Source organism: Macrotis lagotis, chromosome 2 (assembly GCF_037893015.1).
Source record: "Macrotis lagotis isolate mMagLag1 chromosome 2, bilby.v1.9.chrom.fasta, whole genome shotgun sequence".
NCBI lineage: Eukaryota > Metazoa > Chordata > Mammalia > Peramelemorphia > Peramelidae > Macrotis > Macrotis lagotis.
The window spans coordinates 94,898,523-94,915,598 of NC_133659.1; the positions used below are offsets into that span (position 1 = coordinate 94,898,523).

A 17,076-nucleotide genomic window follows, 5' to 3' on the forward strand; every position below is an offset into this window, starting at 1 on the left:
GGACATAAGTAAAGCTTCTCTTTGATCTGGAATTCCTACCCTGGTCATTCCCTGTGGGCTTCAGACTCTTCTGGAATTGAGATACCATTCTGACCCTGGGGTCCAAACTATTGACCCATTCTACTTCTACTAGGTTATGAATGTTTTTGCACCATTCCTCATTCCTTAGTTTTAAACATACTCTTTCTCATCCAAGGACAGATCTTTTCTTAGGCTGCCCGAAGCTGCCAGTACCCTACATGAGGTGGCCCTATTTGGATCTATGACCTCCTCTTCACTGTTGTGCTCTGCAGGACCGTGGACACACTCGTTCACTAGTGTCCACAAATCTCTCTGGTTCCCTAGGCTGACAGGTTAGAAAAATGATTTGAATTTTCTGTAATTTCCCCATCAGGATTTGGTCTGTTGCTTTTTTCCTAAATCATTTGAAGAATTTCAGAAGAATGGATGTGAGGAGCTGAAGTTTGAGGAAAATTTTGGTGATATTGTTGTACACAAAGAGTGAGACAGAGACCAGAATTTGATAAGGATGGAGATCTTTAATATTCCCAGGGACTATCTGGGGATTGAGTACCCAAATCAGACAGTACCTAAGTGTTCAGGGGATAGGGTTTTTATAGTGTTTGGGGGGTACAGAGAACAAGCAAGATACAAAAGCAAAATCAGCAGTTAGATATATTATCTTGTTATACTAATACAAACATATAAACATATGGCTCAGTATAGATGGGGTGAGAAGGGGTCAGGGTCTTTGTAATGATTTTCTGAGAGGGAGGGAGTCAGGAATTTACTATCTTATGGTTCCAGCTTTATCTGGGGAAGGGGGAGACAGCCCTGGAATTTAACAGATACAGCAAGATAATTAGGCTAACAAGGGTGCTTTGTAAATCTTTAGACAATTTTATGGTATATCCATGACCCTGTGTGTCTTATCAGACTATTTTCAGACCCAAAGGCACCTAGCAAAAGTTATATTTCTAAGAGGTCAGGGACCCCTTTCTATATAGGAATTTCACAAACATTTATATTATACTTCATTTCCCACTTTTTTTTAAATAATTCAAACCCTTGAGTTATCTTCTTCATAACCTGGATAAGCATGAACTACAAACATCTTTGCAAAGCATCCAGGTATCATCATTACATCTCAATCCACCTATCTCTTTAAGTTGTACAGGCCAGCTACATCAGAGATAAAACTTTCCTTAGATAGGATATAAACATACCACCCAATAGTCCCCCTCCTTTTCTTTCACTTGAGAACATCTGAACCCTGCCTCTCCTCATTTTCATAGGGAGAAGGGCACAAGTAGGGGTGTCACACTTACATTATCAAGGGGAGGTTACAAAAACAGATCCCTTGACTATACAATGTAAACATTGGTAAGAAATGGTAGAGATGAACTGGTCCAGTGTCTCTGCTCTCTTCTCTTCTCTCCTGGAGACCTCTGATGTCCTTCTGCATCTTCTGAATCTGTTCCAAAAAGTCCTCTCCAGCTCAGGTGACTAGTTGAAACTTTGTCTTCTGGTAAAGAATCTGCTTAACATTTTACTTAGATTAAAACACATGTTTGTTTTCTTCACAAGACAATGAGATTTTGGGGCTAATTGCAATTTGCATTTTGCCTTATTGCCCATATTGATGCACATACTTAATTTTAACACAATAAACTTTCATTAGTGTTTTACTATATGAGCGAACTCCCAATGAGAATTGTCATACTGTCTTAAGCTTGTAACATACATTCAACAATCATCTTAGCTCAGAGTACCCAGCATATGGTTTAAAAATAAAACAATCTTAGCCTTTGCTCTTATTACAATAATGTCTCAAACATCCTTAACCAAAATGAAATTTTTCAAAATATTCTCAAATATATCATTGATTTTCCTTTTCCTGATATACTTATCTGACTCACATTCCTTTCCTTAAGCTAGACCTTAAAACTATAATTATCCTAAGAATTTCCCATTCTTCTTCTTACTTAATATCCCTTCTAAAAATTAAATAAACTTAATTCCTATCTTAACATGTAGCTGTTAGCAGGTGTCAGAGCCACACACCTAACACACCTAACCTATCTCTGGCTATTAGATCCAATTCACCTAAAATTTTTTTTCTACTTTGCTTAGTAACTAACTATAAAGACCCAGGACATTAAAGAAAAATTCCTTTATAGATTATAAGTATTGCATGTCAGTGTCCAGGCAGAGGTCATGTGAGTAAGTCAAATGTCTTAGGCCAGATTTATTCTTCCAGGTGAGATATTATCCAAATGTCATTTTGGGGAAATCAAGTCAAAGGGGTCCAATCTCAGCCATACTGAGAAGTCACCCCGTTGGCTGCCTATCCCAGTCACCTGACATCTTGGCTTCCATGACTGCAAGAACATGACATTTACCCAGTGGCATTTCCTTTTTGTTGACCATCCTGGTATCTGACATAAGAGAAAAATTAATTAAAAGTCTCATGATCTAAAAATGGTTGTTTTACCTAGTTAGAACTTCCAGTGAATACAATTCACTAAATTGCAATTATAATCTTAATGGGGTCCCAATTAATGAAACCCTCTACCTAAAGCTCAAATTATCCTTCCTGGGTCTTTGCCTAAAACCAGGTATTCTAACTATGACTGGCCCTACAGGCCTATCTCCTACCTCTTACTAGAGACATCCCTTTGTCTGAAATCATATCTACTCTACATGTATATAAAGATGGTATATCAGATTCCCCTTGGCTAGAGAAACTTCCTTCTAGCCTGTTGTATCTTACCTCCTTTGTCCAGGAGATTGCACAGAGAAATATCAAATTATCTTGTGTTTATCTTTCCTATATTGTATAGTGCTTTTACTTCAAAGCAAACAACCGCTCCTTTGGAATATACATATATAGATCCAAAATATTCCCAATTCACACACATAGCTAGAAACTTCTATACATGAACCTGTTTACCTACTATACATCCTCAGCATACAAATAGTTATTTTTCCCCAAGGCAATTGGGTTAAGTGACTTGTCCAAGGTCACACAGCTAAGCAATCACTAAATATCTGAAGCCTAACCTGAACCCAGGTCTCCTGACTCTGGGACTGGTGCTCTATCCACTGAGCCACCTAGCCACCCCCTAACATACAATTTATTTTTCAGAATTCTTTAAAACCATTAAAACATCTTAGGTAGCTTTAAACTTCCAACACGTGTTATTAATATCTGTAACAGAGTAACATACAAATTACTAGATTGTACAAAGCAATTCCTCCATTATTACATTATTCATGAACCCACAGATCTATCCCAGAAAGTGTCATACTTTTTCATATTTTCCTTACTGCTCTTCAAAGAAATCACATTAATCCCAGGCTTTAACAATACAGTATTTAAAAAACATTTTCACAAGAGATAGCTAAATATTGCAAATATTATCTCTTTGCAGTTACAAAATAACATCACATAACTGATAAAAAACATCTTATTCATCAGTAAGTTACCTTACAATAAGGCCCACAATTGCAATTTGTTCAGAGCCCACCATCAGCTGTCTTCAGTTACCAAGAGAGAAGTCCACATTCTTGACTTCTTTAAATATACATTGTTAATATACATTAAACATTAAGATTCTTATTTAAACATCTCATTTCCCTTAGAACAAAAGCAAAATGAATATCCCATGTTCTTTACATTTTTGTCTCTACCCAAATTCTCAGAATCCAATCTCATATATATGATACATTTAAAACCCCAATGTAATTGCAATTCAACTAACTTCCCAACAGCTTAGTTTGATAAAAACTTTAGAGTACCTTATACAGAGAATCCAGCACTCATATTCCAAAAGCTCTATCCAAAATAAAAATACAATTGTTAGCATTATTAAACTTAACATTAAAACCAATTAGAGCTTTTCCCCAAAAGACATCAGTAAACATCCCTAATAACCTAGGTATTTCTCTCCTTAGTAACCCAATACCACTTTTCTTTAACCCAAAGGTGTTACAACAGTTTAAAATCCCAAACCACATAACTCCTTGCAAAAGTTACAATAGTGTTAAAATAGTTTAATCCCAAAGTAATTTAACAATCTAGGTTATTTAATTCCTCCCATTCTGTGCAAACTTTGTCAGAATGTTACAACACTGTTATTCCTCTTTTAAAACCCTCAGTGTGCTTCCCAAAACTCTAGTTCAGAAACTTTAAAAACAATGGGAGTCATCACTCAGGCCACATGGCTAGCAGATACCCCTGCATCTTAGATAATTTTTTCTTTTTCCTGATCACACATCCCACCTGTGGAGGCTTCTTTCCCTTTAAGACTTAAGTAGATAAGGATTTTTCTGCGAGTTCCCCACCATCCTCCTGCTGTCCTCTTCTCCCCTTTTTATTTAGCTAAGGAATTTTCCAGAGGGGAGTAGGCTGCTTCAGCGGGGAAGGGGAGACAGGTCTAGGAATGTTCATTCCCTTCCCTGCTATTGTATTCCCCTCTTTTGATCTAGTGAAGGTATCTTCCAAGAGGGAACAGACGGGACCTGGTGACTGGTGGGGGGGGGGGTTGGAAATTCAGGGGCTGAGGGCTTTAAATTTAACAAAACAGTAATAAATGTAACACATTAAGAACTAGATTTCACAAAATAATCTTTCCATTATTACAGTTATACCTAGACCTACAGATCTAGAGCAAAGTCCAACACATCATTTAAAACTTTCAGGGAACCCAGAGAGTCATGCTTTGATAATTTCCCTCATTAACAAACATTAATTCCAGCTTTGACATCATTACAGTAAAATAATTTATATTTCCAAAAGCAGATCACATGTTTGATAACACCCTTCATTCTTACTTACTGATAAGTCATCTAATTAGGGTTACATAATTTTTAATTTCCTAATTTTCCAAAGCCCCTCACATTTATTCAGTACCATTGGAAAGGGTATCTGGCAGTTAAGATATAATATAAACATTAAATTCTTAACCTACATGAAACAGAACATGCTGACATCTCATTCTCTTAAACCAACCTAAAACAACAGATTCTCTTAAAGTTAGCCTTATCTTTCACAAACAAACCTCTTCTGAATTTTCGCTTTATAACTTATGCTATCTCTTCTTCCAAATACACTTCTATTTTCAAAGAAAATAAGATCCTCTATCAATGTTAGTTTTACACAATAATTTCAAAAGCCCAATGTACACTTATAACCTATGACAGTGTTACAGTTGTATGTATAATTTCCTCTTTTTAACAGATAATAAACTACACTGATCTCACATATCAATATTCCCTTTCATAAATACGAGGTGAAAAACAAAGCCTTTCACAAATTTTCTGGGCCAAAAGGACCTTGAGAACTATAACCCATTGGCAAGGTACTCTCTAGTTGTTTTTTCATAACAAAATCTTTAAAAATGTGATAGGTGAAACATCAATTCATTTGTTATTACAAAACAATTTTAAAATCTCAAAAAGTATAGCTTAAATTGTTCTTATACAAAGCTTACTAATTGTACACAGCATATTTCAATTGCATGTATGTTTTCTTTATTCCCTAAAAGAAAACATACAAAGAATTAAGACCAGGGAGTTGTTAAAAAAAAATCCCTTTTTAATACTACAAGATTTTCTCCATACTTCTTTTAGATTCCAAAAGTCATATTCAAATTAGCCTTAAATCATTTTCCTTTCAAACGCCTAAAAAGTTTGTAAATTTTTCTTAACTTTATCAGTGCAATTCTAACTTTTCAATGTTCTTACTTATAAGAACTTTCTATCCTCACTGACCAACATTTCTTTTTCTTTTTCTTTTTCTTTTTTTAGGTTTTTTGGCAAGGCAAATGGGGTTAAGTGGCTTGCCCAAGGCCACACAGCTAGGTAATTATTAAGCGTCTGACCCTGGATTTGAACCCAGGTACTCCTGACTCCAAGGCTGGTGCTTTATCCACTATGCCACCTAGCCACCCCCAACATTTCTTAATATTAGAACATTCTGTTCTGGGAATGAGAGATTCCCCACAATTTGAGATATCAAAGTGATATGTACTAATTCTTTACCTTTACTGTTTATCATTACTCATTCACTCCAGATTCTTCCCAAATACATGATCCACATTCCAATCAGTGTAAAATATTGACTTCCTCTTGTTTAGTTATTCTAAAGCTAACTCACAAGTCTGTCCTGACTCCCATGACTCTGGAGGGGCCATAAAACATCAGAATCGAAACTCAAACATATTCTTTACAAACCCCTTAATTCAATTTACAGGTATCTTTAGATTAGCACATTATAGGATCAATAATAACATTAATAAAATTAACATTTACCTAGCAATTGATTTCATATCAAACTTTTCACTTTATGGGGTTTATTACTTTTCTAATCAATTCATTGCCAAACATTGCAAAAAGTACCAATTTAATGCAATTTTAAATCACCCCAATCTCAGATAAACACATATCTCTCTATAGACTTAAAGTTCTATACTTCCTTCTTTTCTCATAATGATTTGTACACCATTTTCCAAAGTTCCCAAAATCCATCTTTGGTGTACAAAGTCAACCCTGCTCAAACCTTCTTTGTATATATATACTTTTACCACTCTCCTTACTTAACAAATGGTTCAAAAGAAACCCCAATTGTCTCTAAGTCTGGATTTTCTTTCCAGTACTTTCAGAATCTCTTACTCAAGCTATGCAACTCATATTTCCCACCATTCCTTTTCATTAGCTCTTCTTGACTTTAATTCATACTATTCCAAACTAGAGTCACATACCTTATACAGCTATATAAACTACAGATATGATTCCACTTTTCACAATGCATTTTCCATTCCAAGGTTTTAATATTTAACATTTCTTGATTACAACTGCTAAAATCCTGGACAAGACAATCATTCAAAAATCCCTTAGCCTAATTAGAATATTTCCTGCCCCCCTTCTTCAAATAGAGTAAACTGAATAACTTTTATAGAGAGAGAATCCTAGATTCTTCCTGGGGGAGGGGGGTTGGTCTACTATACTTCAGCCCCTACATATCCCATAATTTTCTGTAATAACTAACAATATCTGAATCTATACTGATAAACTCCTGAAGCTCTAATGATGCCATATCATTCTGAAAAAAGATTAACTATTTAGTTTCCCCTATACAGGCATATCTTGGTAACCACATTATACACTTTAGGATTAACCTGACTCTTGTCTTTCTGAAATTTATTTTCAGTATTTTCAAATTAAAATAGCATTTCTTTCTATAATTTCTTTGTTTAACATATTTGGTAATATTTGCTGTTTCTTTAACTTCAAAATAAGGTCCCTTTTAACATTTACTTTATTAATTCTTCCTGAAGTAGCTCTCTCTCCTGTAAGGGGGACGGAGGGGGAAATACTCTGGCAGCACAGAATCAAGGAGAATGGGAAAGAGAAGGGAACATAAACAAGGAATGGGGGGGCATTCTCATAATAGTAAAATTACAGGGTGAGTACTTTGGCCTCAGTCAAATTAACACCAAAACGCATTCCCTTTTTTAAATAAAAATTTAAAAACCCCTCTTGGAAGCGCTCAAGAGACAATTCAGAGGTGAGGAGGGAGGGATCAGATTATCCACTGTAACACAGGCAGGAAGCAGGCTCAAGGGGAGAGCAAGTGAGGGCATTAGATGCCTAAACATCTAGATGCCCAAAATAACAAAGAGCAGCAATTTAAATGAAGCAACCCAAGGACAATTTTAGGGGAACTTTTCTCCCCATCTAACAAATCAATAGAAGAACCTGAACACACAAGTAAATAGACAATCTAAACACATAAAGACAGATGAGGCATAAGCACAGATCACACAAACGCAACAGAATTTTCCAAACTGACAATCTCAACACATATCCGCAAACACAGGCCAAGGGCAAATTCCTGATGTCTCAGGAATGCCGTGAGGGGAGATTTCAGTGTCACATCCGACCATCTCGCCCTCCCAAAGGCTGACCAAATGTGTCCCCACTATCACAAGGAGCACCCAAAAGAGGGGACCCGGACATCACCACTGATATGGAATTCCCCTGCTCCCAAATGTCTAGACCCAGAACCAGAACAAGCTTACCTCCGGAGGTGGTAAGGATATCCACTTAGGCCGAATGGGGGATTGCAGTCGAGGAGAGGTTCATACTAAGACTATGTCTACCTAGTCCTGGGGCCCTGGTACATCATCAGGGGCCGGCTCCCCTAGAAAAGGGAGAGATAGTCTATTTGAACCTAAACTCGAGGCTCTCGTGGTCTCCTTTGGTGACACATAACACAAAGATCTCACTGGGGCCTCCAAATGTTGTACCCAAAGAGCAAGATGGAGACCAGAATTTGATAAGGTTGGAGATCTTTAATATTCCTGGGGTCTATCTGGAGATTGAGTACCCAAATCAGACAGTACCTAAGTGTTCAGGGGATAGGGTTTTTATAGTGTTTGGTGGGGAGGGTACAGAAAACAAGCAAGAGAGAAAAGCAAAGTCAGCATTTAGATATATTATCTTGTTATACTAATACAAACATGTAAACATATGGCTCAGTATAGTTGGGATGAGAAGGGGTCAGGGTCTTTGTGTAATGATTGTCTGAGATGGAGAGAGTCAGGAATTTACTATCTTATGGTTCCAGCTGCATCTGGGGAAGGGGAAGGCAGTCCTAGAATTTAACAGATACAGCAAGATAATTAGGCTAGCAAGGGTGCTTTGTAAATCTTTAGACAATTTTATGGTATATCCATGACCCCTTGTGTCCTATCAGACTATTTTCAGACCCAAAGGCGCCTAGCCAAAGTTATATTTCTAAGGAAATTCTCAGGGCCCATAAGGAGGTCAGGGACCCCTTTTTCTATACAGTAATTTCACAAACATTGATATTGTACTTCAATATAAAAAAAAACAAACAAAAAGATAATAAAAATAGTAAAGATAAAAAAAATAGGAACCCAAAACATGACTCCCTAACTTTCAAATAAGCAAATAAAAACTATAGCAAAAAGAGGAAAACAACTTGGCAGAAATGTGATTTGGACCAATAAACTATACCATATTTCCCAACAAGTTGCAAATTAATAATTGACCTAAATATTTCAGATCTTTCATAAAAAAATATGCTCTGTGGAAGGAACAAAACAAGAAATGGAAAAAATTACTTTGTATAATAGAGCTAATTTTGACTACCTGAAATTACAAAGCTTTAATATGAACAAAATTAATTAATGCAAACAAAAAAAAAGTAGTTGATTGGGAAAAAACATTTGTTCAAATATTTCTAATAAGAATTTGACATCCAAGATATGTAAACAACCAATACAAAAATTTAAGACCAAAAATTATTCCCCTATAGATAAGGGATTTAGGTACAACTTGAGCACATTGAATGTTTTGGGAATATGTTACTATGGTCCCTTTTGTTTACCAGAATTTTATTTAAAGTTTTTAACCAGTATTCAGTAATAATACAGGTCTATATTTCTTTCTCACTTTATTTTATCCTTTCCTAGTTTATGTATTTATATTTGTCTCACAAGCAAGAGTTTGGTGGAATTTTTCTTTCTCAATTTTCAAAGTAATTTTATCTCTGTAGGAAAAAAAATGATGTTTTAAGAGACTGGAAATAAAAACTCCTAAAAGTAACTTGTATTCAGACAGGAAATTGGGAAATCATAAACCCAGGGATGAGATGGTAAGACTAAAAATGAAGTGAATCATTATGGGAAACTTAGGTGATAGAATTGGACTACATATAGGTTCACAGAGCAATTTCTACCATACCACTCTGCTTCTATCTAGAGCTTCTCTCTCCAGAATTGCTACTTACAGGGGTGAGGCACAATAGGGAAAAAAATGGATGACAGAACCAGATATATAAAAATAATATGGAAATTGTTTACAAGAGGTTTACAAGTAGCTCCAGTCCTTACTAGTTATGTGATCTTAATCAAGTCACTTAAACTTTTTTTTGTTTTTTTTTTTTTTTTTGCAAGGCAAACAGGGTTGAGTGGCTTGCCCAAGGCCACACAGCTAGGTGTCTGAGACAGCATTTGAACCCAGGTATTCCTGACTCCAAGGCTGGTGCTTTATCCACTACGCCACCTAGCTGCCCCCACTTAAACTTTAATAGTATGTTTTTTCTTTTGTAAAATGAGGTTATCAATACTAGTAATACAGCTAGGTTAACTATAAAATTACAATGCAGAATTGGGCTTTTGGGTGAAAAAGCTCTCTGATGGAAAAGTACTGACACAAACATGTTTGCAGACTGATCTCAATATGAGAAAATGCCTCCCCTAATTGTTTGTCCTTTTTATCTTCGGACATTAACACATACCTTCCTAACTCTGCACCTGGGGTAGCTGCTTCCTTTCGTTCTAAGACAACAAAGAACAGAAATTCCCTTAAATCATCCTTACCCTCCACTCCTCTCAGTTCCTCTTCCCCTGGAACTCAATAACCAGAGGCCCCTCAGCTTATGATTATTTGGCAGGGGTCCAAATTCTTCTATTTAAGTTCTCTCTTAGTCAATAAGTGAGATCCTGGTTTTTACTCTACTGATTTGGTGAAACAATGGTTGACTGTAACAGATTTCTGTCTCTCTGAGCTCTCTCATAATCTTCAGTAGGGAGGGAGGGGCAAGGGACTGAGGGGAGTCTTCCTCCAACAAAACCATCATTTTTGGACTGTTTTGAGTATATTTCATTTCTTCTGACTTTTTCTGTAATAGTCTGTTATGTGACATGACACTAGAATACAAGGTTAAAAATACAGCCTTTAAAATGGCATTTGGAAACAAGACGAGTCAACTTCTTACAAATTTCAGTTTCTGATACTTTGATTATTCCTAACTTTCAAAAGTTTTTTTTAATGAGATAATTCTTTGTAAAGAAAAAGATCAACATTTTCACCTAGGGAAAAATCAATGTTAAATATCAAAGAAAAATAATATTTACAGAAGACAAAGTTTTTTTCAGAGAGCAAAAGGACAAGAGCACATAAACCTACAGGTTGAAAGATACATTAAATTTATATTTAAAGGGGTATAATTTTACCTTCTGCAAGGAGTTCTCCTGAAAAAATCAGTATCATGGTAAAAGGCAATCCTTTTAGCCTCATCTTCAATGGTTTAATAAAGCCATGAACTATACTGAAAAATACCATGAAGTTTTCCACAGTGAATACACTTAGCAATTCTCTGGAAAAAAGTTAATCATTTACAAAAGTTATCTTTATCTCTTTTTAAACACAACTTACATATTTCAAGTAAATCATTTAACAACCTATACTTAAATAGAAAGATTAAATTGCTCAACATTATTTTTAATATCCTGTAATTGTACGAAAAAACAATAGTTGTTAAAATAATTAACTCTGGCAATCTTCATAGGAGAGAAAAAATTAACATCCTAAATTTGGGTAAAAATTAAGTCCATGGAGTAAAGTTCATTGGAGTCACCAATTTCTATTATTATTATTATTATTATTATTATTATTATTATTATTATTATCCAATTTAGAATTTGGACAAAAGATTAGTTATCTCAATAAAAAATGTTTCTAAGAAAGTCTGCATAGTTGAGGACACACAGATATAAAAACAGAAAAGAGAAAGAAAAGAATTCTTTCTTGAGATACCTGAGAAAGAACTAGGAAGGAGATGAAATGGTTAAAATCTTCTTTCATATATATATATATAAATGCATGGTAAAAATTGTCTAAGGTAGAATTAACTAAGATATGAATAATGAAACATAAAGAAAAAGTAAAAATGCTATGAAAGAAGTGATGGGAAAGAGACATTATTGGAGATAGTTCAATTAATAGACAATAGGCAATACTATGACCTTGGGACAGCTTGGTTATTAGACAAGCAAAGGCCACTAAAGGAACAGTTGTAGACTGAACTGTGAAGGTGAACTATGAAGGGAGCAATTCACTTAAAAAAACCTCAAAGACTAAAAATAAGTCAAACTTTTAAATTTGAGGCAGCTGAGGGTAGACTTTGGGATCATGAAAACCTGAAACCAAGTCTTACCTCAGATGTACACTGGTTATGTGACTATATAAAAATTTTCTGACTTTTCATTACCTCCAAGTAATTTTCTAAGTCAATAAAATTATATTAAAATGATGATTTTCACCACTGGAAGAGATTTCCTCATTGGGAATTCCTTACACTGATGAAATCAATGTTCTGAACAAATTTTTAAAAACTATTAAGAATTTATGTGAAGTGAATCTACTGTGAATCTCTATGGAAATGTGAGTATACATTTTAAAGTTATTTGTATAAACTATATATATATTATATATATATAGAGAGAGAGAGATGTAGATATGTATAAATGTATATGTACGCACATACATATATTCTAAATTGTGGTTAAAAATATAGTGGACAGAGCCACGATGACATCTAGTGGTATTTTGGGCTATAACAATCAACAATTGAACACTTGCCAAACTATTTTAAAAATAAATTCATTTTAAACAAACAAATTTTAGAAAATTATTTAATTTCTTGCCAGACTTACATATTGACTAAAGTAACATTCTTTGACATTTCTTACCTCCAAACCCATTAAATTTTCACTAACATATTTGTAGTCACTTTCTCAATTCATCCAAATACTACCTTAAAAGAAAGGCCAAAAAAGACCAAATCATTTCCATGTATTTGAAATATGAGGAGATTCAGTAATTAATGCTCTAGGTCAATTTAACCACATACAGTAATTAGCTTTTTACAAAGGAGGATTAACTTCAAAGATAAAAAAGGAGAAAAAAACCCAAAAAACAGTTTTCCCCCACAAAGCTTCAGGGACACACTCTTCCTTACTTGGTCTGGGTTTGGAGAGAATGGTCTCACTCTTATCTCAATTTCTACCTTGTTTCCACAAAGTTCAAACCCAGACATGGCATGAAAGCTGGATGGGTTCTCATCTTAGTTACTATTGAATTCAATTTTGAAGGTCACTCATGCTAGTCAGTCCTTCTTATTTGTGAGGCTTCAAGGTTGAGCTGGCTGCAAAACCCAGATACTAAGAACCCTGGACACTTGGTCACTTGACCTTTGGAAACTCATTAGATAGAAAGCTCCATTTTCCTCCTACAGCATTGTCTCTTTCTGGTTGCTATCAGCAAAAAATTCAAATAATCAGAATGCAGCTGAAAACTATGAAGTGGAGAGCCAAACACAAGGCAGTTTTTACTCTTTGGCTTAAATTCCAATTGTACAGTTAATCAAAAAAAGTTTCTTCTAACCACTTGGTTAGCAGACTGGAAATGAATACTTCTTGACCCCTTCTTCAAAGCCTTTCCATTCTACATCATCCAGAAATAGTAGTCTCCCTAGTTCTTTTCTCTTCTCTCTCCATTCTTCAGGTGGTAACCTCATCAACTAACCATTCTCAAATGGACATTTCCAGTCCCAATCTCTCTGTTGATCTCCAATTCCACTTCTTCAACTGCTTTTCAGATCATCTTAGAATGGATATCCAGTAGACCTCTTTACCTCAATATATACAAAACAGAAGTCTTATCTTTCCCCCTAAAACTCCCTTACCTTCCACCTTCATTTTTTTATTGTAGAAAGCAAAACCACTCTCTCAGACTCAGATTCCCAAGAGGTGTCATCCTGAACTTCTTACTATCTTTCACCCATCATATTTCATCTATTGCCAAAGCCTGATGATTTCAACTTGATGGCATTTCTCAAAAATGGTCCTTGCTGTACTCTGACACCCTCATTAAATACCACCTTGATTACAGAAATAGTCTTCTAATGGATCTATCTGCCTCAAGTCTCTCTCCACTTCAATTCATTCTCTGTTAAGTCACAAAGTAATTTTCCTAAAACTCAGATATGATCATGTTGTTCCTCTACTAAATAAAGTCCAGAGTTTCCTGTTGCCTTCAAGAGCAAATACAAAATGCTTTCTTTGGCATTCAAAGCCCTCTATAACCCAATTTTCCTAATTTCCAGGCTTTTTACATCTCATATTCCAACACGCAGTCTTCAGTCTGAGACCTTCTGGCTCTTCCTTGAATAAGGCATTCCATCTCATGGCTTCAGCAATTTTCTCTGGTTTCCACATACCCAGAATGCTCTCTCCCTTCTCCATTCCAATCTTACAGATTTCCTTTAACTCCCAACTAAAATTTTACCTTCTTCAGGAAGCCTCCCCTAACTCCTCTTAATTCCTTTCTTAATTATTTCTTATTTATGCTACATATAACTTTGATATATATTTGATTGCATGTTGTCTCCCCAATTAAATTGTGGGGTCCTTGAAGGCAGGATCTTACTTCTGCCTTTTTTTTTGTATCCTCACTACTTAGCAAAGAGGTGCACACTAAATGTTTATTGAATTAAATTGAATTGAATCTATAAAAGAAAGTTACCTAAGTCAAACACACTAATGCATTGTGCAAGTGTTTCAGTTTTTTATTACACAAAAAAGCTACAATATCTAGTTTGACCATAATCAGCACTTGTGATAAGACCTGGGTCCCTCATTTGTACTGTATCACTGTCTTAGACTACAACTACATGATCTTATCAATGAATCAAAAAATATTTATTAAATGGCAGCATGCTAGTCACTGAAGATACAAATAAAAAAGTACCTCAGAGAAATGAAATTTTACTGAAGCATTATGACATATTCATAAGTAAGTAAATATAATATATATGAAATTTGTACAAAATGATGGAGTCAATATAGGAGGCATTTCAGATGATCCTTTAGGGAACTTCTGGTACCAAGGTGAGATAAATAGGGGAGGTAGAAGACTATAGGCATGGGAGACATCCTAGTCAAAAAGCATAGAAATTGGGAAACAAATGTATTCTAATGACTGCTACTTCATAACATTGAGATCTAACTTTCCCCTTTTCATTCTTACCTCCCCCCCCCCATTATTTCCAAAAGAATTTTGTCATCATTTTATTGGAATTCTATAAAGTATCTCTTTGATGGACTTTATTATATTGCCATGAGCACTAAATATTTTTCTAGCCATTTAAGTTGTACTTTATTTAAGGAGCACTTCGTAATTAAATTTATGCAAATATTTCTTACGTTTTGGTAGTTTGTCTTCTCTCCTAAATTTCATCTTGTAATTTTGAAAAAGATAATGAAGAAAAACATAAGAGAAATTTTCAAAAAATGAATGCAGTGTTCATTCAGATTCTATAGGGTTTTTAAATTTTTGTTTTGTTTTATTTTGTTTTTCTTCCTCTGGATGTGGATAGCATTGTCCATTACAGGTCTCCCAGGGTTGGCCTATTTTTCTGAACTGTTGAGAGGAATTGCATCCATCAAGATTAATCAAATCACAATGTTGTTGTTAATGTATACAATATTATCTTGGTTCTGTTCCCTTTGCTCAGCATCAGTTCCTGTCATTTGTTCTATGCTTCTCTAGTGTTCAATTATTCGCAGTTTCTTATAGAACAATAGTACTCCATAACCTTCATTACCATAACTTGTTCAGCCGTTCCTCAATTGATGAGTATCCCCTCAATTTCCAATTCTTTGCCACTACAAAAAAGAATGCTATATTTTGCAACATGTAGGACTTTTCTGTTTAGTTTTTTTGTGTGTGATTTCTTCTAGATTTAGCCCTAATATTGGTATGGCTAGGTCAAAAGATATGTTCAATTTATTGCTCTTTGGACATAAGTCCACATTATTCTCCAAAATCATTGGATTAGTTCACAAGTGCACCAACAATGCATTGTTGCAATTTCTCCAACATTGATTATTTCCCTTTTTGTCATCTTAGCCAATCTGATTGGTATAATAAGGTGGTACCTCATAGTTGTTTTAAATTGCATTTCTCTAATCAGTAATGATTTAGAGGATTTGCTCATATTATATATATAGCTTTAATTTCTTCATTTGAAAACTATCTGTTCATATCCTTTGACCACTTGTCAATTGGGGAATGACTTCTACCCTTATAAATTTGATTCAATTCTCTAGATATTTTAGAAATGAAACCTTTATCAGAACTCCTAAGCTTGAAAACTTTTTCCGAGCTTTCTATTTTCCTTCTAATTTTGTCAGTGTTAGTTTTAATAGTGCAAAACCATTTTAATATAGACAAAATCATATATTTTGCCATTTATAATGTATTCTATTTCTTGTTTGGTCATATATTTCTTCCCTTTTCATAGATCTGAAATATAATTGATCTATGGTAACTCCTTTTATGTCTAAATCCTGTACCCATTTTGATCTCTTTTTGGTATAGGGTATGAAATGTAGGTCTATGTCTACATTTTGCCATACTATTTTCCAGTTTTCCCAGCAATTTTTGTCAAATGAGTTCTTATCACAGAAACTAATGACTTCAGGTTTGCCAAACAGAAGATTTCTGAAATCATTTACTACTGTTTCTTTTGAACCTATCCTAATCCTCTGGTTCATTGCTCTATTTATTAATCAGTATGAGGCAGTTTTGTTGTCTCTTTATAGTATAATTTTAGATCTGGTAGAGCTAGGCTACCTTCCTTTACAGTTTTTTTTTCATCAGTTTCCTTGATATTTTTGACCTTTTGTTGCTCCAGATGGATTTTGTTACTTTTTTTTTTCTGCCTTGGTAAAATAGTTAGTTGGTAGTTTGAGTAATATGGAATTGAATAAGCATTTTAATTTGGGTAGAATTGTCATTTTTATCATATTAGTTCAATCTAACCATGAGCAATTGACATTTTTCCAATTGCTTAGGTCTGACTTTCTGTGGAAAGTGCTTTGTAATTGTGTTCTTACAGTTTCTGGGTTTGTCTTGGGATTCCCAAGAATTTAATGTTGTCTGTAGTTCCTTCTACTTTTTCTTTTCCTCCCTACCCACCCCACCTTCCCTGTAGAGTATGAAAGCTTTTTAAACCCATATGGGAATATATCTTATTCCCTCTCTGGGTCAAATCTATTGAACAGGATTTAGTCAGTGTTCACACCCTCCCTTCTTTCCTTCTATTCTACTAAGTTTCTGTGCTTTTTCACTTAATGCTATTTATCCCTAATGCCTAGCCTCTCCTTTTTATGTTTTTATTGTTTTAACCCTATCTTA

At 34.8% G+C, this 17,076-nt stretch overlaps 1 protein-coding gene across 4 annotated transcripts in view; it reads right to left on the reverse strand.

Annotated features, from left to right (window-relative positions):
• The window catches only part of F13B (coagulation factor XIII B chain), a 48,200-nt gene extending 37,042 nt beyond the window's left edge, over positions 1 to 11,158 (reverse strand). Inside the window, exons 1-2 of one of the 4 annotated variants that reach the window (XM_074222282.1) lie at positions 11,049 to 11,156; positions 1,329 to 8,206 (exon numbers count right to left, since the gene is read on the reverse strand). Coding sequence is in view for 1 of the 4 variants with exons in the window: in XM_074222280.1 (XP_074078381.1) it covers positions 11,049 to 11,157 (109 nt within the window). In the remaining 3 variants the exon portion in view is untranslated. Of the gene's footprint in view, positions 1 to 1,328; positions 9,223 to 11,048 lie in introns of those variants that run through there. The other 3 variants (XM_074222283.1, XM_074222281.1, XM_074222280.1) reach the window with 3 other exon arrangements.
• Positions 11,159 to 17,076: the final 5,918 nt, after the last annotated feature.